This window comes from Bidens hawaiensis, unplaced genomic scaffold, assembly GCF_021521415.1.
Source record: "Bidens hawaiensis isolate Kalapana, Puna unplaced genomic scaffold, B.hawaiensis_p1.1 tig00046999_1, whole genome shotgun sequence".
In the NCBI taxonomy this organism is placed as follows: Eukaryota; Viridiplantae; Streptophyta; class Magnoliopsida; order Asterales; family Asteraceae; genus Bidens; species Bidens hawaiensis.
In genome coordinates, this window is record NW_027498407.1 from 29,965 (window position 1) to 56,061 (window position 26,097).

At 36.0% G+C, this 26,097-nt stretch overlaps 2 protein-coding genes and 1 pseudogene across 4 annotated transcripts; 1 reads left to right on the forward strand and 2 right to left on the reverse strand.

The window, feature by feature from the left end:
• Positions 1 to 2,078: 2,078 nt before the first annotated feature.
• LOC143596780 (cytochrome P450 734A6-like) lies at positions 2,079 to 7,227 on the reverse strand (annotated as a pseudogene). The gene is made up of 4 exons (XR_013146780.1): positions 6,709 to 7,227; positions 3,905 to 4,151; positions 3,471 to 3,822; positions 2,079 to 2,508 (listed from the first exon to the last, which is right to left on the reverse strand). The product of XR_013146780.1 is annotated as a cytochrome P450 734A6-like (transcript).
• A 1,161-nt stretch (positions 7,228 to 8,388) lies between these two features.
• Positions 8,389 to 18,182, reverse strand: LOC143596781 (uncharacterized). Of its 2 annotated transcripts, XM_077075464.1 has the most exons (16): positions 18,143 to 18,182; positions 17,111 to 17,319; positions 16,363 to 16,499; positions 16,176 to 16,286; positions 15,986 to 16,087; positions 15,719 to 15,827; positions 14,643 to 14,837; positions 13,669 to 13,837; positions 13,504 to 13,585; positions 12,611 to 12,704; positions 12,114 to 12,210; positions 11,817 to 11,910; positions 11,438 to 11,510; positions 10,853 to 11,026; positions 9,965 to 10,087; positions 8,390 to 8,868 (listed from the first exon to the last, which is right to left on the reverse strand). In XM_077075464.1, exons 1-16 carry the CDS (start codon positions 18,153 to 18,155, stop codon positions 8,707 to 8,709), a joined length of 1,944 nt encoding a protein of 647 aa, XP_076931579.1. In that variant the 5' UTR covers positions 18,156 to 18,182; the 3' UTR covers positions 8,390 to 8,706. The 2 variants fall into 2 exon arrangements, with proteins under 2 accessions (XP_076931578.1, XP_076931579.1); XM_077075463.1 differs by lacking the exon at positions 18,143 to 18,182 and having other exon boundaries at positions 8,389 to 8,868; positions 17,111 to 17,490.
• A 3,124-nt stretch (positions 18,183 to 21,306) lies between these two features.
• LOC143596782 (S-adenosyl-L-methionine-dependent tRNA 4-demethylwyosine synthase-like) lies at positions 21,307 to 25,193 on the forward strand. The gene is made up of 8 exons (XM_077075465.1): positions 21,307 to 22,277; positions 22,356 to 22,471; positions 22,689 to 22,864; positions 23,551 to 23,741; positions 23,813 to 23,899; positions 24,023 to 24,180; positions 24,680 to 24,890; positions 24,975 to 25,193. Exons 1-8 carry the CDS (start codon positions 21,372 to 21,374, stop codon positions 25,113 to 25,115), a joined length of 1,986 nt encoding a protein of 661 aa, XP_076931580.1. The 5' UTR covers positions 21,307 to 21,371; the 3' UTR covers positions 25,116 to 25,193.
• The last annotated feature ends 904 nt before the right edge of the window (positions 25,194 to 26,097 follow it).

The following is a 26,097-nucleotide window of genomic DNA, read 5'->3' on the forward strand; positions in this document are numbered from 1 at the left end:
CCTACCAAACGCGTCAACTGAGTCGAATTCATAAATCTATCTTCTCCAGAATCTATTGACAACATACGACATTAAACCGATTGCCTTAGTTTCCTGAATAGCTACAAAATGTGCGCCATTACAGGTCTTCAATCCACGAATCCAATCAGCCTTTTTAGACTCGCCAACCCCCCTAATATTGATTGATAATAGATTCATGTTGAACCGTTAAGACCACCCTCACCAACAATAGCCGTTCTGACCAGGTCCCCGTGTTCCGATAACTCAACCCCAACATCAAACCCCACCCGAGTAGTCTCTCACCTCCGTCTCTAAATTATCATCGATGACAGCCACTCTTTCATCCTCCTCGGTTACCCTCATTGGATCTACAAGGTTGCCATAGGCAATCGATGTTGAGCCTGGAGGAGCACCGAGCTCTGCACCCCTCTCCCCACCAGACGAAACCCTCACTTCATCATCCAAGTTTGGAAAAGGAATTCTACCCCCCTCGTCATCTCCAATGTCCATTGGACAATCCCAATCTGGGCTTCTAGTCTTCCTAGGCCGTTTTCTAGAGGTGGTTGTAAATCCACAACCCCCACCCGCTTCACCCCCACCCCCACTTTCTAACACTTTAATAGAATCCCCATGTAGCGACAAATACGAATCCTCGCCAACTGGGTTATTACCGTTTTCATTCCCAACAACCTTGGGACCAGAGACCTCATTACCAAGCTTGGGACCTGATCCCTCATGCATGTTCACCAAATCGTCTCCTGTCTTTTCCTCTTCCCCATACACACCATTCGTGGATCTCTTTTTCGGTAACACCTCCGACGACACTGCACTAATTCCCCCCTCTTCCATACTAGCCTCCCGGTTATCGGAGTTAGCATCCCCTTCAGATGACCCATTAGTCCAAGCAGATGATGTGTCACCAAAGAAATTCGGCACCCATGTCTTCAACTCTTCAACAACCCAAACCGGAAACTCTTTACCCTTCCACTTGACTACAATTTCTTCCTCAATCCTCCTCCCAATCTTGGTTAGTACGAAACATTCCCCTGTGGAATTATTGGACTTTTGCCAGGAGAAATCCGACGGGCAAACCTTAGAACCAAATAGTTCACCAATTTTATCATAAATCTCACTATCTGGGAGTAGTATTGGTAAGCCTAGCACTTTCAAGCCGGCCACCCGATCGAACTGAATCTCTTGACCCTTCCATTCGAATGCCTCTGCTAAATAATTTTGCCATACCCCTGCCTTTTTTGTCACGAAATCGTTAACCTGAGTTTAATTCTTGAACACAAGTAACATCTTCAAACCTCCAATATAAGATGATGCTGCATCCACGAACCCCGCCTCTTCCATCATCACCTTCACTTGACACACGGCTTGTACATTCTTTGCCACCCCAACTACCGATCTGCCCAGAATCTGTCCCGGATAGCAGAGACTCGGACAATCCAGCGAAATCTCCTTTTTTGGCAAAGCATCTTTATAGTTAATACCTTTCTCAACCACAGCTTTATACGAGACCCCATCTGCTTTAATGAGTGGTTGTGCACCCCCGCTCCCACACCCCTCTCCGACTCCGCCCGTCGTGTATGTACCCCCTTTCTGCCGTTGACAGCCACCCCTTTCGACAGCAAAGCTCCGAAAATCTTCGTTCCATTTACTTCCTCTGCAAACCTCTCCGGATCCACCACCCCTTTGAACCAAAACCCATTCCTCCTAGATCTTTCTTTTTCGCAATATAAGCATCAGACATGTTACCTCGGTGCCCCCCACATATCAGTCTGGTCTCGACCTTTCTCCCTGTCGGAATTCCCCCTTTTTTCTCACCATTGGATTCTCTACATGCATCTATCTAGTCTAAACATCAACAATTACTAGGAGTGTTTTTTTCTTCAAATAGTGTTATTACAATTATAACTTATTTATCAAAAGTAACCGGTTATTACAATTACTAAGTTTTTTTCAAATAATTAATACAAACTATTAATATATCTTACAAGTCCTTATTTACATAACATAAATCCATAATACAAACATAATGGTGAAAGGAGTAACCACGTTTATTTAATAAAATATGAACACACATTCAGTACCTCCGACTAACCATCATTTGAGCACCGTATTGTGGTTGCAAAGTTATGGACTGCATTGGAGCATGAACGTACGAAGGCGAAACCACAAGCGAGTACCTTCCAACAATCATGGCCAACACAATTTTAGCCTCGACAATTGCTAGATTTTGGCCAACACAAACCCGCGGCCCCATGCTGAACGGGAGGTACGCACCTAAATGTTTCTTAGGCCCTAAAAATCTATCCGGGTTGAACTCATTTGCATCCTCTCCCCATATTCTTACATCGTGATGGATCGCTGTCATGGGCAACACAATTTGTGTACCGGCTGGATATCTAGCTTATCGACGAGTTTCACATTTACGAAGGCTTGTAGCATCATCATTACAGGTGGAGGGTAGAGTCGAAGTGTTTCGTTCAAGATCATGGTAACCTGTTTGACATGAAGAAAACATTCATCAGTTGATCTAAATAGGTCAAACCAGTGTTGCAAAAATCCTGACTAGGCACCGATTAATCGCTAGTCCCCACTTCATTGATTAATTTTGGGCTAGTTGGCTAACTAATTGGTTAACGGTCAAATCCGGCCAAAATCGCGGTTTCAGACAAGATTCCTACCAAAATCGGCGGTTTCCAGCGAGATTCCAAACAAAATTAGTGGTTTCCGGCGATATTCCAGCAAAAACCATCGATTTCCAGCAAAAACCATCGATTTCCAATGAGATTCCAACTAATTTCTAGCCAAAATATGTTTGTGTATGTATAAAACTGAAAAATTGCATATAAAAATGTGTGCGTATATATATAAAACTGAAAAATATACATTAAAATCCGATCTGATTAATTGTTAGTCCTCACCTCACCGCCCGACTACCAACTAGTGATTTTTACAACACTGGGTCAAACCATGCATATACAAAATTAAGGGTGTTAAATGAGTCGTGCTCATGGATTGGCAACGAACCTGAAAGTCAGACAAGTAACCGGAACACAACACGATTGCACGAACACGACCAATTTAATGTGAAATTTTAGACTTTTATATTATTTTTTACATATGAATATTCTATAGTTACAAATTTACAACAAAAATTAAAAATGTACATAACGTAAACTATAAAACACGATGTTTACTTCTCTATTATTTTGAAAAGTTGACATAAATACTTGATAATAAGTTTAAGCTAACATAAAACATATTTAAAAAATATATGTATAAAAGTAAATGGATTAAACGGATCACAATCCATGAAATTTATTTAACCCGAAACGGGTTTGACCCGAAAATGATCTAAATCCGTTTATACTAATCCCGACATGTAAATTTCGTGTAGTGTCAGAAATTCACACACCCACTAGATAAAAAAATATAAAACTATACTCGTATAGACTTACGATCTTTAAGTCTGACAAATTAGCAGCAGTAGGGTATGCATTTTGACCACAAACACGATCAACTTCTTCTCGAGCCTTGCTTTGCCATTCTTGATGCAACCCGAGAAGGAGACACGCCCATGTCAAAAGATTACCGGTTGTTTCCTTACCCGCAAAGTAAAACGTCTTGCATTCGTCGACAATCTCCTTTAGATCAAGTGTGTCTTCTTTCTTAGAAGGTGATATCAAGGTAGCTAGTAGAGTATTAGAAATTTGTTTTGCGTTTTTGTTTTTATCGATCAGTTTCGTTACTAAGTCCGTTGTTTCTTTCTCGAGCTTCCACATTGTCCTGTTCCTTTTTGTAGGAATAAACCTACACCGAGTTTTTATGGTTAACGCAAACTAAAGAGTTCAAGCTCGCCTCGTTTAACTCAAGAGAGGTCAAGGTTAGTTACCTGGATCCTGGTATGTAGACATTTCGAAAGGCCTTAAAAGCGAGCCCAACTTGTTGCTCCTGCAATTTGAATATTCGTTTACCCTCCGAAAAGTTGCTACCAAAAGCTGTTCGCGATATAATGTCCGCAGAGAGTTCATGAAGTTCCTTGTGAACGTCAAACTCGAATTCAGACTTGTTTCCTGCTTCAATATTCACATCCCATTTGCTCATCATATAACACTATCCACAATTTCAGGCACCCATTCCTATAGCCCAATTGAATCAACAACAGGCCCAATGGGCTTTTAATAATCAATTTATTTTTATTTTCATGAAACCTGGAACAAAAGTTTTAACTTGTTTGTGAATATCAAATTCATCAAAGTTTCTAAACCCGGACCGGACTGGACCGGAACCAAACTCATTGCCAGTTTTTCTTTTCTGGTCGTGTTGGGTTGGGTCGGGTCAGGTCAAACTGAATTTTGCAACTGCAACTCTGCAAGGAGCATGGTTCAAGAAATTTCATGCCTAGTCAATTTACACCTTTATTTTTTTCTATCTACATCAAATTTAATTATTGTATAGTTTTTAATTATTAAATTTGTACGGTTCAACTAGTAAGTTAATAGAGCAGCTGATTTAATTTTTAATTTAGAGTAAAGTGTCATTTTCGTCTTTGTGGTTTGACAAATAATACGAATTTAGTCTAAAAAGTTTATTTTTTTCATATGGACCCTCCACGTTTCCCAGTTATTGCTAATTACATCCAAATTACTAACCCCGTTAAATTTAATCGTTAAGTCAGGTGTAGACATGTCTTTTCACCCTTTCTTTGTTATAATACTTATTTTAGTGAACTGCGGTTTTCGTCCCTCTAGTTTGTCCAAATCTGCAGTTTTAGTCCAGTAGTTTCAAATTTACAATTTTCTTCCCTATGGTTTCATTTCACTTGCAATTAAACCCGAATTCCCTAATATCGTTAAGTCTGGTCGTTAAACCCATCGGTGTTCCCTTCACGTGAGGGGCAATTTTGTTCTTTGTTTTTTTCCCCTTTTTCCCCAGATACACCCTAGCCCCTCACGTGAGGGGTCTTGCGAATTAGGACTGAAGTTTATTTATGGAGAGAAACGACAAAACTGGTCGTCATGTGAGGGACACGCAAATGGGTTAGCGACCAAAACTAACGAGGTTAATAAATTCGGGTTTGATTGCAAGTGAAATAAAACTACAAGTACGAAAATTGCAAACTTGAAACTATTGGACTAAAACCGCAGATTTGGACAAACCACATGGACGAAAACCGCAGTTAACTAAAATAAGTATTATAATAAAGAATTAGTGAAAAGATATGTCTAGCCCTAACTTAACAATTAAATTTAACGGAGTTAGTGATTTGGATGTAATTGACAAGAACTGGAAAACGTGGAGGGTACATATGCAAAATATATTTTTTGGACTAAATTCGCATTATTTACCAAACCATAAGGACGAAAATAACACTTTACTCTTTAATTTAAAACGCAGTCGGCGGGAAGAAGAAAACAAAGAGTTTATTAAGTAATCAACTTAATTAAAACAATAATATCATTATTTACTTATTTATTTATTATTTTTTAAAAAAAAAACACAAGAATAGTTGTATAATACTGTTCCTTAAAAAAACAAATATCACTGTAGTCGTAAATATAAAGTTTTTAATAAATAGTAAAAATTGGAATCTTTTATCTATTTCAAGTTATTTCTAGTAGTACTTGAACATAACCCCAAATAACTTAACTTGATTTTTTTAAACAAGAAATTCTTTTAAGTGTTAACTTTAGAGAACTCGAACCCAGGACCTTCGAATATTTACGATACTTTCGTTTATTTTTTTATTTATGACTATAAAGTTATGACATTTACTGTAATATGTTTTTTAAAGTAGGGTTTATATTTGAATTTATCTATGTTTTTATCAAATTTAAAACTTCAAAATTCATTGGATTTTATCTATTGCATTGCACAAAACTGATTAAAAAGAAGGGTTAAGTTTACACTACATTAGAGTGTAATTAAGTTTTCAAATGTTGTACTAAACTTACTCAAAGTTTCTGTACTTTTAGGCTATGCGTAATGGGGCGCGAGTTTGGGCAAGAAAGGGCGACAAAGGGAGAGCACACCGCCCCCGTGGACAATATTTGGGCGAAATGGGGCGGGGGCGAGGAGAAGATGTCGCCCAAGAAGAAGAAAAAAATATTATTATTATATGAATATGTGTGTGTGTGTGTTATATACATATGTATATATTATTATTATATTACTATTGTAGCCCCTACACCATTACACCCCAAAAACAAATTGTCACCCATTGCTGACTGGACGTCACACGATGCAAAACGCCCCAATTTGTAGCCCCTCAACTACGCATAGCCTTATAGGTGTTAAGTTATGTAAAACTTTATTTATAAATGTCAACAACCTTTAACATTAAGCGAGGCAGATAAAACGTATATGAATCTTGGGTACTATTTAGTGATTATTTTTTTTCCACTTTGACCTAAATAATATTAAACTTGGTTATTGTTTAGTAAAATGTTTTCATGATTATCTCCTATTTCAAGCTATTTGTTGGGAAAAAAAAACTACGGAGTATGGTTTATCACTAACCAAGGTTCATATATATTTCATGTGTCTCACTTAATTTACAAAAAAATTATATATTTGAAAAAAAAATTAAACACCTTATAAAAGTTGAGTTATCTGAAGGAAAACAAAACCTTTTAAGTTTAGTGAAACATGTGAAAAACTTAGTTACTGCATGGTGAATCTTCCCTTAAAAAATACCTTAACTCTTTCCATGTTAAAAGCTTGACTAGTGATCCTTCTATGAACAGCCCATCTCTCCCCATCCAACCCGACTAGCCCGCCCCCGAACAAACTCTTTAAATCGGGGCTCAACGGGATCTTCCCAAACGACCCGTTTTTATTGACTAGCACTTCTTTGATCATATCTGGGTCGGATACTGCCAGCCTGGCATGTGTCCCATACCAATACAAAAACGGTTCTCCATAAACTTTTGACCAGTTGTAATAGTGTGGCATCACTCTATGAAAAACTCCATCATTGTTGAAAGAAACCATACGTGATGATTCCACCTCGGCCAGCATCCTCCGCCTGATCGCGGTGGAATTAGCAAAGTAGCTGGGACCGTCGACGCCTTGTCGACGGAAATGGAGTTGGGTCCGCAGTGGGACCCATAAGTATTTGAAGAGGATAGTGAATATGGTTAATAAGAACAGAGGAACAATAAAGAGAAAGTTCATTGTTGGTTGTGTTTAGGATTCCTCAATGGGTGTTGGCTTGATATAAGGACTTTGATCAATTATTTTTTTCATTGTTTTTGTTAAATAGTAAACTGTTTTAGTACTTGGTGTATAATTTTATGCAGATTAATGTTATGACATAAACTGAACAGAATAGATTATAAAAAAAACATCTTCAATAGGGACAATTAGTTATCGTACAGTCTTTAATAAATTATTATTCATGGACCACGTTTTATAGTTTTGTTTAATACTATTGAACAACAGCATTATGAGTGTATTTTTGTTTTTGTGTATTTCTTAAAACGTAGTTGGATAGGGGTTTGGTTATAAAATATGTAAGTGGTGTTGATGGGCTAGAATAATATCAAGATGCTACCCGCTTATGATAATAACAAAGATGACGATTTATTACTTTAATATACCAAGTTACCAACAATCAGTCAATCACCTTGTTCATTGCAGTCTATATATGTTCTTGATGACCCCATTATTTTGAGTGGTAATGTATTTAAGCTTAATAATGCGTTTGGCACGCATAATTTAATGGAACGGGAATTTGAATTTCATTCGTATATGGTTTAGCTCGTCGAACAAAATGTTGATATAGGACAAAACTATGGACGAGGACAACACTACAAACCAAACTCACTATTGTGTTTGTTTCTCCTAAAACCACTTTGGTCGCCTTAGTCACTCAAAACACCGCCATTGTTTGTCTACGACATGTGCCACATCCTCTAGTCACCAGAACCACCAAATACCCTTGTTTCAATCTAATCCGCGAGTCCACTGGCTACAAACCACCAAAGTCACCGGTTGCAGAGGCTCCAACTTTCTCAGAAAAGTCACCAGTGATTGAAAACGTCCCATGTGAAGATGTGGTTCTTTGGTAATTAAAATATATCTTAATATTATATAAACAGATAATTTGGTATTAAAAAACTAGCACTAAAAACAAGCAAGCATCGATCACATGGACGAAATTGTGACAGCTTGATTAAACCATAGGAGCCACATCCTTAACTTCTCATACCTAAGAACGACATGCGAAATTTCAACTTTATCACATAGACGATTCATGTTTCTACTTCTCAAGTTTTTTTTTTAACTATCAAGTTTACGAAAAGACTAAAAGCAAGGACAATCCTCAACTACTAAACACCAAAAAAGGGCATGTGGCCTAATAAGGTGTGTAGAAAGGTGTCTATATATATGGTTGAGAAGTCTTTGTTGGCCCAGAATCACACACACAAAACAACGTGGATAGATCCGAATACCCTTCAGTTAACAGGCATTATAAATATTAGTCTAAGTATCTAACAGAAACATATTTTCATTAAACCAATGGTTTAATGATAACTAACCACTTTTCCTTAAATGTTGCATACAACAAAACATGCATTTATGAACTCTATGAACAACTACAAGTTCCAAAATAATATAACAAAAGCATTTGAAATGTGTCATGCCTCGAAGCAAAAACACATGACCATTACCTAAAATAAAACCTAGCTTCTAGGGGCGACATGTTCGGAAAATCTCACCCCGCATCATGTCTATCGGGTTGTGGTCGAGAGTGTAACGCTCTGGACCTAAGTACATACCTGTTTTTTCAAGAATTGCAAGCCCTTCATCCCTACCGTATCTAGAGCTGTAGAGCTTTAGGTACTCGATGTCCTAAACACACAAAAGAAAATATATTTATCAGGAAAGAGGACAAACGGCGAGGTTGCAAGATCATTCTATTTTAAAAAATTAGATTGATATATTGACAATATAGTTTCGCTAATCATATATCTGTAAAATTCAAGAAAGAGTAGACAAACAAATTTTGGGGTATCAATCATGTCGGGCTGAATATGAACCCCAACACGACCACACTGTGTCAACGGCATCAACTTTATAACCAGGACACTTAAAATTATGTAACCCAAGCACGACACGTTTACCTCTTTTATCTAAATGAGCCCAAACAGGTTGTAATTAAGTTGTAAACGTGTTAAACAAATTGGAGGATTGTAATAAATGGTTAGACGGGGTTGTATACATGTTGGCAGTTCGACTTATTTTACTAAATGTGTTGGCGTGTCAACCTGGTTAATCAAACGGATTTAAACAGGTCAACCAAAACACGGCCCACTTATTAAACATGTAGACATGACAACCCAAAACTTGACGACTCGTGTCAAGAATTGCCACTCTGTTTAACCCTTGTAAAATTCAAGAAAGAGAAAAGCAAACGGTTTGTTGGTAAGACCAACACTACCCGACATGTTTTGACCCATTCCAAAAGTACCTATTTATTCTAGGGTCTCAATCATGATTGTGGGTTGAATTGTTCAACCCGAACATGACCTATATTTTTAATTGTGTCAAAAACCTCTACCAAAACACGACATGTTTGACCATTATCTAAACGTGTAAAATGGGTTGGATAACCAAGCTGTAAATGTAGTAATCGAGTTGGTGGGTTGTAAAACAATAAACGGGTTAGTGGATCGACCTGTTCAACAGGTTAAACGTGTCAACCAGAACATGACCTGGTTTTTAAACTGATTAGACATGTCATATGCCAACTAAAATCTTGATTATTTGTGTCCTGTTCAGGTTGTGTCAGAAACTGCCACCCCTAATTTATCCATTACCCACCCAAGCCTGGTCGGCCATTATGCACCCTTGTTCCGCGTTTGCAAGGTCTAGATTGGTAACGTGGTCATGATGGTGTAAATAAACCAACAATTTAAAAAAGAATAAGAAAAATAAGAAAAGATACCTGCAAGCCACTCAAAAGGCGCTCTAGCCTGAGAGAAGCCACCGGTTCGTGTGAGGATGAGAAAACTTCACCAGGGTAAAACAATACCCCGTCACCCGGGGGAAGCCCCCGCCTGAATTTTATCTGGTCATATGCACCCCCAAAATAAATAATGAAAGTTATAATAATAATAATAATAATAATAATAAAGTATGCGTCGCGAGTTGTTAAGGGTCAAAACAGGACGGATCAGGTTAAATGTGATCACAAAAACAATAATACAATGATCATCTCAACTTTTCAATGAATCAATGTAAGCTAAATTTGTAATTTTGGATGACTTTCAACCATTTAAACCGTTAGATAAAACATAACCTAAGATAGGGCTGTTCAAAAAGCTCGCGGCTCGTGGTTCGCTCGAAAAAAGCTCGAACAAAAACGGCTCGGCTCGACTCGGCTCAGTTTCGAAATGAGCCGAGCCGAGCCCGAGCCATGGTCGGCTCGGCTCGTGGCTCGGTGGTTTATATATATATAATTAATACTGTATATATATGTATATATTAATTATTATATATTTATCTCTTATATATGGACTTGATTTGGACATTTATCTATTTGGCTGAACTTTTTTTGCATATGGTTTATTAAATTAAATATTATATGTTAAAGATAAGCTATTAAGTTTAAAATTTGCATTATTTTTTGTATTTCGAGCCAATTCGAATCGAGCCGAGCTGGCTCGTTTTAAAACCGAGCCGAACTCGAGCTCAGGTTTTCAGCTCGATTTCGAATTCGAGCTCGAGCCGAGCCAACTGGATCAAAATTCGAGCCGAGCCCGAGCCAGCTCTGGTTCGAGCTCAGCTTGGCTCGTGAACACCCCTAACCTAAGATGGGTGAGATATGAAATACCTCTGCACTAGCAACGGTAGCCTTCTCATAGCAGTTGGCACCCCAATAAAGAAAGCCGGTGCCACCTTCTTTCCACACACGCCACATCACTGCACGGTGCTGTGTACCCCGCATACCCAGGTGCCAGTTAGGATGAGGATCCGATGGTCCCATGCACACATAGGTCCACCATTCCTGCTCAATATCATCCATCAGGTCAACCGTATATTAGTACTACTCATTTACTACATATCAAACCAGGTTGAGTTGACCCGAAAACACTAGTATGCATTAAAACTAAAACATTGACTGACTTTCAGCCAGTTCGACCCATTTCCTTAAGTTAACTTTATCGTTGGGTAACAAGTCAGCGGTCCAGGTCGGTTTGGGTTGACCCACAGACGCTTATTGTTCATTTATGCATTAAAATAAACTTTGACCGACGTTCAATCCGGTCAACCAATTCGAACACTTGATAAGTAACCGGGCCACAAATTGACACCTCTAAAAGAATTCATTTATAATTGACAAATGTAAATCTACATGTGTAGTATAAAATTATAATACATGCACTAATGAACATCCAGCAATAGAAGATATTATTACCTCATTATTTTCAGGCTTTATCTCTGCAATTATATCTTTCACCAAATCCTCACGGTTACCAATCACCCATTCACTGCAATTGAGAAAAAAAAACACTGAACATAGGTTCGGACACACTAGTTGAGATTCAGTATGCATCAAGGTCATGTGTTTATAAATTATTTAAAAGCACCAACTAATGGCATATACAAATATGTACATTTGAGTGTTAGAATTCTCTACTCTTTAAAGTTAATAACCACACTAATGGCATATACAAATATGTACATTTGAGTTTTAAAATTCTCAACTTTTAAAAGTTGATAACCACACCTTTGCAACAAAAGCATTTGTTAAATACAACAGAACGAGAACATAAATAAAAGAATAATGTTATTACCTTGTACAATATATTTGTGTATGAGGGCGTAAGAACCCTGGTACTTTAAGAAAAGCCTCAAAATTATTTGGTGCAAGAGGTGCATCACTTGGACCTGAATAAAACTAGAAACTAGTTTCAAATCATCCCTAACAACTATCCATTTCAAAACCAACAAACATATTTTTCTTAAGTTATAATATTATTTTTAATCTTGGTTCGGTGGTAAAAGAAATAACTTGTAATTTTCTTACAAGAAAAATGAATAGAAGATAGTGGATGCAATTTGTATATAAATTTAACTAGAGATGCTCTTACCCGAGTAGTATGTAGTCAATACACGGGCATCGGGTGCATATGCATGAATATCACTAGCTTGGTGACGAATAGCATCATACTGTTGCACATTCAATGGCTGAAAAAAAAACCATGTGTTCCATATTCAACCAAAGCAATCAGACACACATAATAACTGTTTATCTCCAGATTGTTATTTTATGGTAGAACTTCGTGCAGATCATATTGAGAAGTGTATAATATTGGTGTTTAAACTTATAAATACAAGTTTGACGCTAAAAATCCTTCATCTCACACTCCAATTTTATGTTTCCCCTAAATTTCAAGATCTTCTGTTATTATTATTATTATTATTATGTTTCATCTTTTATCTGTATCGCATTGAATCAGTGATATAAAGAATTTTGTCTCTAAACTGCTAGTTATTAATTATTACATTTTTCTTTTTTCCATTCTGCATAAGAACCGAGAACATACATATATATGCATTTGGATATTTGGTTCAAAACGGTTAATACCTCATCCCACAGGTAAAAGTAGGCTTTCTTCCAATGGTTTTTTGATCTCAAAATCTCAACTTCCTTCTGCAGGTAATCCTTTGCTAAATCACCACTGTTAAAAAACAGTAATGTCACTAATGCATTATAGTTAGTGTGTTCTTGTATTTACAAACAAAAACTAGATTATTGCAACAATAATCTAATCTTTTGAATAAAAAAATCTAGAGGGTTTTGTGCGTTATCACAATTAGGTAGGCTTGTAAATGAACCAAACGAACACAAACGGGGAATGTTCATGTTTGTTCATTTAACTTTAACCGAACAAATGATCACGGGGTTTTCTTGTTCGTGTTCATTTGTCAAGAAAACAAATGTATACATGTTTGTTTGCTGACAGTATACATGGATAGTTCACGACGTAAATGAACATAGATGAACGAACATAGCTGAGAGAAAACCAATTAAAAGTAAACATGAAAATCAATCAGTTGGGCCTTAGAAGTTTATAAAACTGGACTAAATTGTATTTAATTCCATAAAACTAGAGTAAATTGTAATCTAACGAACATAAATGATCATAACCAAACGAATATAAACAAATTCAAATGATCGAATGTTCACAGACATAAGTGAAGGAACAAGACATCTGTTTTCATGTTCGTGTCTGTTCATTTATTAAATAAACGAGCATACACACACTCCCTGCCGAACGGTTCACGAACAGTTCACTTAATGTTCAGTTCGTTTACAGGCCTACAATTAGGGCCACTTTAGACCCGTTTGACATCCCTTTTGCCTATATTTTCTGACTCAATCAATTTGACCCGTTAAAAGTTTAACATAACCAAAACCAAACCATTCATGTGAATATGTGATACAGTAAACAACACTTCAGGCATCTAGTGACATACCAAGGAACTACAGGACTATATGGCACAGCATAAGCTGCAAGACGAGGGTCTGAGAAAAATTCATCTGATTTTGGATGATCAGCTACACGATACAAAGAATTAATAAGATAAGATTTCTTTTAGCTGAATAATACTAATAAAAAATAACCGATTGAATAATCATACCAGGCCATGGAGAAGTGTAAGTCAAAACCCGCATGCTGTTACCCCATTTGCAGAAATAAGGACTGATTTTATATTGAAGCAGCCACTTAAAATGTAGTTCTAGAGCATTGTACCATTCGGGACTTCCGTGTTCAACACCAAACCGATCTTCGATTACAGTATCGGATATCTTAATAATGATTAAGAATGTGGACATTTTTATAGAAAGTTCCTAGATGCTGAAAACTGAAGTCACTATAGTAAAGGGTTGATTTCATATATACTCTTAAAAACTTATCTAATATCATATATAAGCTTTTTAAATGAATATATAACCTTTATATGATATCCTTTCAAGTTTCAACCCTATTAAAGTTTTGCAACGCATCTGTTGCGTCAATAGCAATTCGAGAACCCGTCCCAATTAGAATAATTCCATTGACATACAAATGCAATTAATCCTGTAATCGTGAATTACAGAAGAAAAGTAGTTGTTTTATGCTTTGATTTTTTATTAAGTTTACATCTTGAAATATTGAAATAGTATACGTGTGTTATAAAGTTAGTAACGATATTTATTTATAGATTAGCCGTACAACTCTAAAATCATGTATGATCCAAAGAAATTGAAAAAAAAAAGGTTACTATTTTATGAACCAGTTTTAAACATATAATTATTAAAAATATAAATAAAACATTTAAGTTTATCTTTTAACAACTAATATTAGTTCTGAAAATACCATAGATTATAAAAATGGTAGTTAAAATACTTAAGGGTGTAAATCTGATATTTCAGAAAATATTATTGAATAAATACAAAATTAAAAAGTTACAGATTAGTAAATATAAAATTTAAAAGTTTTAAGAAAATATAAGAGTGGAATAGTCGCGTTTTAAATTGTTTTAAAAGAAATGATTAAACATGATATTTCACATAGTTTGTAGGTGTATACATGAAATTCAACATAAATTAAAATAGTAGGAATATAGGATACACCAATGACAGCAGGAAGTGAAGGTGTTGTTGGGAGAATAAAGTCCCAAACAGTCAAACTTAGCTTTAAACGTACTGAAAGGTTTGCGTCTTCATCCATCATATCTAGTGGCCCGTTCTCTGAAAAGAAATCAGAAAAAGAAGGCGAAAGAAGAACTCTTCTTAAAGTTGTAGTTGCAGATTTCGCTCTTTCTACCTGAAAAACAGGCGGGTCGGTTGACCCGGTAACACATTTCAACCATTTAAATTACATAATGAACATATTGCAAATAAAATATCATTGTTAAAAACAATAATAATCTATATGTGTGAAAAAAACGATTTAGGAGGTTTATGCATCAATAATACACTTTTGGCGATTTTCAAGTTTGAATTCGTAATATGCATTCGTGTTTCAGCAAAATCTTTTTTATTTGACCCGTTGAAATTAAAAAAAATCCCAAATTGGTTCGTTCCTAAGTATGACACAAAATGCTGTAAATGCAGAACAGAATGTTCAGTGAACTGAACCATTCGGCAGGAAGTTCGTTTATCCAAGACACGACCGGAACGTGAACAAAAAAATTTGTTCATTTAGTTAAACGAACAAGACATGATGTCTTGTTCGTCTATTTGTGTTCATGAGCGCTCGTTTATATTCGCTCGTTTAAACTCGTTTATGTTCGTTTGCTTACGTCCCTTTATGCTCGTTAGTTTACATTTGTTTAAGTTTTTTAGCCTTTGTTAATATATTCATTTAATTTTTTTAGGCCCGTTGCAGTTTAGTCAAATTTTAATAACCGTTTGGACCCCACACATTTGTTGTTCGCGTTCACCTTTAATTGGTCATAGCTCAGTAACGTTCACTCGTTTGCATTTGTGAACCGTTCGTTTATACTACTAGCGAACAAACAAAAACAAAAACAAACACAAATACATTCATTTTTTTTAACGAACGAACACGAGAAAGAAAACTCGTTCATTATTTGTGTTCGATCGTTTGTTTCGGTTAAAGAGAAACAAACACGAAAATGCACGAAAATGCTCTGTTCATGTTCGTTCGGTTCATTTACATTATGCATGCAATTCTAATCTTACCACTTCTTCGACTGGTTTTCCATCAATTTGCTCAATGACATCAAGACAATTTCTGAGTTCCCTATATACTTGATATTTCTCAGACTTATCAAGAAACTGTGCTGCACATCTGTAAAGAATCAAAATTAACATTCATAGTTACAAACAAGATACAAAATGAAAACTCAATTATCAGCATTTCTTTTCTAAATCATTTATTACTATCTTAATCCAAATATTTGGAATCAGCAACTTATATTTAACTGAAAAAAGAGAGTAGGCAATCACTCTGCATCGGTCTTGGTAGCCGTAACAATAAATTCTCCCTCATATTGTCCTGGAGGCTGCGTAATTGGAACATCAATAGAAACCCAAATTGCAGTAGTTTCTCTGCAGAAAATAAAAAAGTCAAATCAAAAGTTAACACAAAAGAACATTCAAATTTCAATTTTCTATCAAATATGCAATCAATAAATACCCTGGAAGTAGATTTATCTGTGAAACTGGCATATCAAGTGGTACAAGTGCATCTGGAACTCCCAAAATAGGGACTACACGTCTCAAAGTAACTGATTGACCAATGACCAACCTGGTTATAACAAATTTGTTTATAAATTTGGATAAAATATATTAATATTGCAGAACACGTGTCAAGAAATACTAACCTGTCACCAGAAGTTGAACAGAGATCGGTACATTGAATTTGTACAACACCAGCATTACTGGAACCACTCCAAGATACTTTAGAGCGTATAGCAATTTGTATACTTTCTCTCTCGTTTCTTGCAGCTAAAAGAGATACCTTCAAGGTAACATTATGTTATTATGCATTTATGTGTGATTATGAATCATCACACTAAAAATAATATTTGATATAGTTAGGCAATTATAGAGACATTTAGAACAGTTTTGCTGATCATATATCTATTAACAAACGGGAAGAACAGTTACCACTGATAAATAATTAATTCCTTATTTCCATTTTTAACCAAATATGAATCTATAAACTCAAAACAATTGAGAAAATGTATCAATCTACAGAATGTGTTTTCGCTTTTCTTGTTTTTTATCCTTGCCTCATATGACATGTCTAATGACCGAACGAACATGAGAAACACGAGCATGCGCCATTCGGTTTTCTTACAGGTCTAATTCACAGTGGTGTTTTAAAAGATACACAAACTCAAAAGACCTTTTAGACATCATTACAGTTCAATAATCCAATAACACTCACACAACTCAATCCTCATTATTAGACATATATATGATGTTTGTATTGTGATTCTCCAATATTACCTTTTCCATAGTTAAGTATTTGCAACCAATTGTAATTGCTCCATATAAGGAGATTAGTTGTGAACAAGAAACACTGAATCATTGAATATCATAACTTTCAAAAACTTAGTTACTTACAGGCTCCAACGGTCGAGGTGTTTCTTGAGGTCCAACATTTGCAGTGCTAGGCATGCACCAGACATGTACTAGTTCGGAAGATGGAACCCTAGATGTGTCAATTGTCCCTCTTAGTAAACTTTGATCTTGTAAGCTACCATCACCCCATCCATATGCGGTCCCACCCCCTGCAACCCCCTCGACTGGAGGAATCATTTCCTGAGGACTCCCTGAAACAAAGTCCAAAATGCAATTAAACAACAGTAAACCATGCAACCAATGTACACCATTACACGAAAGTCTTACAAACATAATAATATCACATATAAGTGTAAACATGCAGAACAATAATCACACTTGCTTAAGTTACTTTTTAATAACTTTGACAAGGCTGATTACTGAATAAACTTCAGATCAACCAAAATGACCAGTAAGTTGAAGAGAATACATGTGAAGTCATATGTGACCGATATAATAATAACAATAATTGGTGCATTTTTTGTAACTACAAATCCAACCGAACCTAGCCCTTAAGCAAAATATACATATATATAACTGCCCTGACATACAAAATCAGCAGCAACAACACAGGTAAAATATTGTAACAAACAGTCCTGTGTAAGCAATCAAATGATCAACAGCACAAAACAAAACTGCATCATGTATAATGAAAAATGGTGAAAAACTCATTAAATCCGCTTCGACTTTGATAAGTGTCTCAATTGACAAACAGTTAATCCATAATTTCGTCAGCAAACCTCAAATTTTAGCAGATTTTCTTCATAATAATAATAATAATAATAAGCATTAATAAATTAGACAAACGTACAAAATCTGATCATCAATCAACAACATGATACTGGACACGTGATAACCGTCAAGTACAAAACCCTAAAAATGATATAAAATCGATCACGAAGGCTGAATTGACGATGATTTAAACCAAATTTAGTAGAGGTATAAGTTTAAAGTGAAAACAACGGATCGGTAACTAAAGTAGATATAGATAGAGTAGGTAAGTGACGATTGAAGGATAGATCAGATTAAACGAACCAGAGTTATTCATGTTATGGTGAAATGAGTGAACGGAGGAATGATATTCTTTCTTCGTTTGATGATGATTGCGCACACACGAAAATAAAATGGCAGGACTGTATTTGTTTATATTAGGATGGATATATTAATAAATAATATGAACAAAATCTGATTACGTATGTTTGTTACTGATAATCCCTTGTTATTTCTCAACATTTATAACGGCAAGTTTTGTGGCTAACTTTATCATCAACATCAAACTAAAAGTTTGGGACTTTTTTCAATTTGGAAATATATATTATTATATTTAGTGTTATCATATATTTATCATGTTTATAAAGCTTAGTAACTAATGGATTGGTGGTTCATTCGTAAAGACAAATTTTTTAAAAACTTAAGGGTCAGAATATATTAGGTTCAACTTCTATAGACGATGACAAAATTTAAAAAGAAAATTATTAAAAAAGAGAAGTCTGTAGTAAATACTTTAATCAAGATAGCTGGTTATCTGAATTTATTCTTGGGCCTTGCAAATTATTATTATATTAAAGTTAGGCAGTAATATTGCAATGTGTTTAGTTATACATTTCCATTGCAATTTTTTTATTTTAGTATTTTTTTAGATAAGAATATTTATCATATCTATTTCTTTGATATGTTTTGTTTTTTTACTACCAATTAACATAGAGGAACAGTTCATTCCATTTTGATAAATTAACTTAGCATGATAAATATTGAAGTTTTATATATTTAGAGAGGATCAATGCCTGCTAATAGATCCATCGTCAATGAACAACACTACTATAAAAGTTGCTCAACTAGGTGAGATTTTAATATAGACATCATCATACTTCTATAAAGAAGCCTTCGACAAACTTAGTGGCTTGCAACTCATGCATTAACATTGCATTATTGAGTTTTTTTATTTAAGGGTTTGGAAATTGAAAAAGAAAAGATAATTTTTTTTTCATTTTTTTTTAATAAAAGAAAGATAATGGAAAGAAAAGTTATATAATTTTTTTCCTCCAAAACTTTCCAGCCAAATATGATCTGATTGTGAAGGCAAGTTTATATCTCATTACAGTATTACTAAATTGCCATATCTCAATTATCTTTTTCATGTTACTATGAAGACATAATTGTAAAGTTATAAATTTTTTTCTTATCTTTCTCTTCAAATCTAACTCAAGAATGTAATTAAAATTTTCTTTTCTTTTATTTAACTCGAAAATTTCTTTTAAGTATATAATTTTTTTTCTATTCAATGTTATAATTTCCTTTCCTTGTATTTTAAACCTGAAAATACAGGGTAAATAAGTTTCATATAAAACCATCTACTTTTTATAGGTTTTGTTAGGTTTAAATTATACAACTTTATAATGTTTATAGGTTTTGTACTTTTTATGGTAGGTTTTTGTTTTGTTTTAAAAGAAGATTCCTTATTTTTTTTATCTTTTCACAACTAGTTATAATATTGTAGCTTATCAACTTATCATTTCATGTATCAAACAATCACAAACACATTTTTTTAACTTTTTAATAAGGAATAAGTTAGCTAAAATAAGCAATCCCGAACACCCCCTAATTTTAGATTGGTGGGTGGTTAATGGTGATGGATAAATAAAAGTTGAACCCAATCACGCGCCACCACCAAAACCATGTCCTCCACCGCCCCCACCACCGTAACCGCCACCACCACCACCTCTCTGGCAACACACCTCACCATCCTCACCACCCTCTCCGCCACCACCGTCTACTGCTTCTACAAATCCCGCCGTCTCCGCCACCTCAAACTATCATCCCCAACCCCAAACCCTAACCCTAACCCTAAACTCATCTTCATTTCGCAAACAGACACACTTCTAAAACCCTAGCTCAGGGTCTGCTCAACCAATTAACCTCCAATAACCTCTCATTTGACCTTGTTGACCCTGCCGTTTACGAGCCTGAAGATCTCCCTAACGAAACCCTAGTTTGTTCATCGTATCTCCAAATCCATCACATGTGATGGTTTTTACTAGGGGTGGTGGTGTGGTGTGGTGGTGTGTGATGGAATTTTTTTGTTTTTGTTTTGTTTTTCTTTTGCAAGATTAAATGTTAAAAAGATAAATAAATAAATAAAAACTGACAAAAAAAAAAGGTTGATATAGGCCTCGTCACGTTTCCGCCAACTTAGCCGACTTTTATATCATTTTTATAGCATTCAAAAGTTCAAGGTTTAATTCGTAAATTATTCTAAATTCTGTTTAAAAGAAATGTGAAAGTTAAGGGGTTAAATGTGTAAATTGTATTTAAAATATAATAATAATAATAATAATAATACTAACAAAACGCAACACTCCTTCTTCCCTGTTTTTTTTTCCAGTGACCCATCACTTCCGGCGACGGCTCCCCCCAACGGTCATAACCACCCCCCTCCCAACGGTCAAAAAAAACCCCAACGTTCACAGTCTCGGTATCAACAACGTGATGACCATCACGCAAAGCCCCTCCATTTCGCGTGACAAGGTAGTGGCGGCGGTGTTGAAAAACCCACCACGCGTGGTGGGTGGTCCATCACGTGGTGCCCCGTCCCCCTTATACATTAAATAAGTTTCATATAAAACCATCTACTTTTTATAGGTTTTGTGAGGTAAATTATGCAACTTTATAGTGTTGATAGGTTTTATACTTTTTATGGTAGGTTGTTGTTTTGTTTGAAAAGAAAATTCCCTTTTCTTAATCTTTTTACAACTTATAAGTTATAATATTGTAGCTTATCAACTTATCCTCTCAGATATCAAATAATCACAAACACATTTTTTTTTACTTTTCAATAAGTAATAAGTAAGTTAGTTAAAATAAGCAATCCCAAACACCTCTGATTTTAGATTGGTGGGTGGTTAATGGCGATAGATAAATAAAGTTTATCTGTCAATGAGCAGGTGGTGGAGTGGTAAGGAAAACACTTGTTCAAAGTAACCCATGCTCGATTAATGGCCTTATCATTTAATTTCGGCGTCACCATGTGATGATATGGGACTGAGTGAGTATGTAACATTCACTAGTTTGGTACCTGAACTGAAGGGTTTTTATCTCATCCAATTGTCACGTATTTGAGCGAGTGTTCACATACGTTAGCCTTATGTTTCCGTTCCGAAGTAACTAATGTTAATTTAGTAAATTAATCTGTCAGTTTGCACTCCCCTATACTATACCCTTCAAATTAACCAGTTGTTGAACCCAATCACGCGCCACCACCAAAACCATGTCCTCCACCGCCCCCACCACCGCAACCGCCGCCACCACCACCACCACCTCTCTGGCAACACATCTCACCATCCTCACCATTCTCTCCGCCACCACCGTCTACTGCTTCTACAAATCCCGCCGTCTCCGCCGCCTCAAACTATCATCCTCAACCCCAACCCCAAACCCTAACCCTAAACTCATCTTCATTTCGCAAACAGGCACTTCCAAAACCCTAGCTCAGCGTCTGCTCAACCAATTAACCTCCAATAACCTCCCATTTGACCTCGTTGACCCTGCCGTTTACGAGCCTGAAGATCTCCCTAACGAAACCCTAGTTTTGTTCATCGTATCGACATGGGAAGACGGAAGTCCGCCTTCGGACGGTGTTTTTTTGTCGAATTGGTTATCGGAGAGTGCGGAGGATTTCCGAGTGGGATCACTGTTGCTTAGTAAGTGTAAATTTGCTGTGTTTGGTGTTGGGAGTAGAGCGTATGGGGATACGTTGTTTAACGCGGTCGGAAAAGGTTTTTCGAGGAAAATGCGAGCCCTCGGGGCGACGGAGATTTTGCCGTTGTGTGAAGGGGATGTTGATGAAGGTCGGCTGGATGAGGTCTTCAGTAGTTGGAGTGATGAGTTGGTTAGGGTTTTGAAAGCGGGCGCGTTGAGTGGAAATGGGAATGGGAATGGGAACGGTTTGGTTGGGGAGAATTGTGATGAGGTGGAGGGATCGGAGTATGATGAAGATGATGATGATTATGAGGATGAAGATGAGGTGGAGTCTGGTATTGTTGATTTAGAAGATATTGCGGGTAAAGCGCCTACGAAGAAAGATTTGAGCAATGGTGTGGTTACGAGCAATGGGAAAAAGAACGGGGAGAAGGAAATGGTGACTCCTGTGATTAGGGCTAGCTTGACGAAACAGGTATATTCATAATTCAGTTTTTTTATTTGAAATTGCAGTTTTAATGCTAAATGGTTGTTCTGATTCTTTGAATTGCAGGGTTATAAGATCATTGGTTCACATAGTGGTGTTAAAATATGTAGGTGGACGAAATCACAACTCAGAGGGCGTGGAGGTTGCTATAAGCACTCTTTCTATGGAATCGAAAGTCACAGGTGTGTATTAAGTTTGATGTAAACTTGCAATAGTGTCGTCTTTATTCAACGGAAAGTGAAAGTGTACCGTTCAGTATCTGTATTAAGCAGTTGATCATTATTGCATAAATAGTTGATCTATTAAACTGTGACGAATTTAAGACTTGTTTGTTAGAGATTTTTTGTATACTTTATATAATTGTTGTAAAAGTTTGTAACTTTACTTTCATGGTAACAGGTGCATGGAAGCAACACCGAGTTTGGCGTGTGCAAATAAATGTGTTTTTTGTTGGAGGCATCACTCTAATCCTGTTGGAAAAAGTTGGCAGTGGAAGATGGACGACCCGTTGATGATTGTGAATTCTGCCATTGAACAACACAAGAAAATGATTAAGCAAATGAAAGGAGTTCCAGGTGGGTTCTTGTAGGCCTGTAAATGAACCGCACGTTTAGTGAACCGTTTGGCGGGAAGTTTGTTTATGTTCGTTTATCTGATAAACAAGCGAACATGAAAAAAAAAATGCTCATTTAGTTAAATGAACAAACATGAACACATTTCTTGCTCATTAACGTTCATTTATGTTTGTTCATTTAAGTTTTGTTTATATTCGTTCGTTTGCGTTCATTGACGCTCGCTAGTTTATGTGTGATTAAGTTTGCTAATATATTCATTTAAAGTTTTCGGTCCATTACATTTTAGTCATGTTTTAATCATTTTTTAGGCCCAACACAACATTTAGTTGGTTTTAGCTCAGATATGTTTCTATTTGTGAACCGTTTGTTGATACTGTTAATGAACGAACGTAAACAAGCACAAACAAGAAAACCATCTTCGTTTGATTGTTCATGTTCAGTCTTTGTTTGGTGAAACCGTGAAAGTTAAACGAAGGAACACGAACAAGCTCTGTTATGTTCATTTGGTTCGTTTCCAGGCCAAGGTTTTTGTGTCTCGTGGCCTTGTTTGCAAATCTCGCCATTTTCCACATTTACAGTCTAGTCCCTGTACTATAAAAATTAGAAATCAGCCACAAGACAGAGTGTCTTTAATTGTGAATACTTGTATTTGTATTGACTAGATTTAAGTAATATTGTGTCTTCAGGTGTTACAACCGAGCGTTTATCAGAAGGTCTATTACCGAAGCATTGTGCATTGTCACTTGTTGGGGAGCCAATAATGTACCCCGAGATCAATTCACTTGTAGACGAGCTGCACAAAAGACGAATTTCTACTTTTCTCGTGACAAATGCACAGTTTCCAGACAAGATTGAGTCACTAAAACCAATCACACAGGTTAGTTGCAAATTCTTTATGCACTAGTTTTTGAGATTGTATGTTCTTTAACTGTTACCTTGGTTATGCAGTTATATGTTAGTGTAGATGCTGCAACAAAAGACAGCATGAAGGCAATTGACAGACCACTTTTTGGAGACTTTTGGGAACGATTTGTTGTAAGTATCTTCAAAGCTGTTAAATGGGGGCATACAACCTTCTAAATCGTTTTATTCAAAGATCTAGATTCTTTTTGCAATAATATTGTTTCTCTAATCATAAATGGCTTATTCATTATTCAGGACTCGTTGAAAGCTTTGAAAGATAAGCAGCAACGGACTGTGTATCGCTTGACTCTTGTTAAAGGATGGAACACAGAGGATGTGGATGCCTATTCTAGCCTCTTTAGCATTGGAAACCCTGATTTTGTTGAAATAAAAGGCGTTACCTATTGTGGCACGTAAGTATTTGAATACCATCTTCTCTTGCTTTTTTTCTATTATTATTAATAAGAAAAAGTTATCAATATCGACCCATTCACTTAATAAAAAGTCGGGTCATGTTATGTTTTCCTTAAGCAGGTCAAATAATACAGCAGTAATTGCATATAGTGAAGTTTGGTTTTGGGTTGGGTAAATATGAAGTTAGTGAAGTTTACAAGGGGATACATGCAATTCTTCCAATAATAAAAAATCAACTTATAAGGATATAGGTCAATCGGGTCGATAGTTGCTCAGGCGTTTGTATAATGCGTAAAACCTTCTAAATCAGCTTAGTCATAACGAAATAAGAGTTTAGAAATAGTGTAACTTTTTGATAATCATGTTTGGCTTTACTTGTCTTTAAAAGATTTTTAATTTCAGAGAAATAGTATGGGTCAACCCCCCCCCCCCCCTTCTCCTCGTTATCCTTGCCACACATAAATTGTCTATGTACATAATAAGATGACTACCATTCAGGTCGGCTACATCAAAGTTGACAATGGAAAACGTGCCATGGCACACTGACGTGAAAGCATTTTCTGAGGCCTTAGCCCAAAAAAGCAACGGGGCGTATGAAGTTGCGTGTGAACATGTGCACTCGTGTTGTGTTCTTTTAGCAAAAGTAGATAAGTTCAAGATCGATGGTCAATGGTACACATGGATAGACTATGAAAAGTTTCATGATTTGGTTAGTAACTTTATCTTATTCTTTTAAAATATGTAATCTTTGTAAGTTACATCGTCTGAAGAATTTGTTCAAAAATTAAACCAGGTGGCTTCGGGAAAGCCGTTTGGGAGCAATGATTACATGGCACTTACCCCATCATGGGCTGTCTATGGAGCTAATGAAGGCGGGTTTGACCCCGACCAGGCCCGATTTAAGAAAGAAAGGAATCACAAGTCAAACCGTTGACTTATCTGGTATGTTCATCATGTGAAAAATAATATAATATTAGAGGTGGTAGTATGGGCTAGTTGGGTAACAAGCGAAAATGGTAGGTTTTTTTTGTACGGCCTATGGCTCAGAAGATTTGGTATTATGATAAAAGAAAAGGATTTTTTGAAAATTTGATTCAACCCATATATAAGTAAATGGGTGAAAAGTGCCACCTCTAAAGGTTACCGTGTTGATCATATATTCATAAATCTTTGTGAATTCTAAGTCGGATTTGTTTGTAGAGTTTGGCTAAGCTTACTATCTGCAACCAAGGGAGCTTTCCACTCTCGTTTTTGTGGCTAGATAATAGATACCAGTCTCATGGTTATAAAATCTTTTCTAAGTAAGGTGAAATTTTGCTAGAGCATTTAGTTTTTATTTAAACGCTTACAATAGTTTGGTTATTAGTGGACAATATTACCTATCATATTTAAAGCAGTAGGTACAAATGCTTATATGATGTTTCTAGCAGTTCTATACTTTAATTTGGTTTTGTATCAACGTCCCTTCATATATATTTATTCGGAATTTTTGGTTATGATGATGCTGATGTGTAATGTATTCTTTATGTTTTGAGTGTTTTGACACTTACTAATCAGATCAAGAATCCTTGATGCTTGATCCTTTCATTCATTAGTGAATGGACGATGCGATATAAGTGGGATGATCTCATTGGAGGTGTCCCGGTCTAATTTTTAGGCATGTGTAGTCATGAATCACTTTTTTGATAACCCTTAAGCTACGAAGTTAGAAAGTCATGATAGCATGCAATTTGCTACAAGCTACTAAGGTGAAACAGTAACATATAATATAACCTAAGCACATATGATTAAGCATAAGCTTTTAATCTTTCATCTGGTTTATCCGTCACGCACATATCATTAAACATAAGACCCGGCCTAAACATAGTTTGGAGAGCTCTAAGGGTGAAGTTAAAGCATAGGCATCTCCAGGAAAA

Bases quoted from the DNA above. Each gene is read 5' to 3' on its own strand.
- LOC143596781 (XM_077075463.1), bottom strand. From the start codon at position 17,428: ATGTTTACACTTATATGTGATATTATTATGTTTGTAAGACTTTCGTGT. The intron at 14,838-15,718 runs GTAAGATTAGAA...CCTGTTTTTCAG, and splicing joins GAAAACCAGTCGAAGAAGTG to GTAGAAAGAGCGAAATCTGC. The intron at 13,586-13,668 runs GTATGATTATTC...TGTATCGTGTAG, and splicing joins TTACACTTCTCCATGGCCTG to CTGATCATCCAAAATCAGAT.
- LOC143596782 (XM_077075465.1), top strand. From the start codon at position 21,372: ATGTCCTCCACCGCCCCCACCACCGCAACCGCCGCCACCACCACCACC. The intron at 22,865-23,550 runs GTGGGTTCTTGT...TTGTGTCTTCAG, and splicing joins GCAAATGAAAGGAGTTCCAG to GTGTTACAACCGAGCGTTTA. The intron at 23,900-24,022 runs GTAAGTATCTTC...TTCATTATTCAG, and splicing joins ACTTTTGGGAACGATTTGTT to GACTCGTTGAAAGCTTTGAA.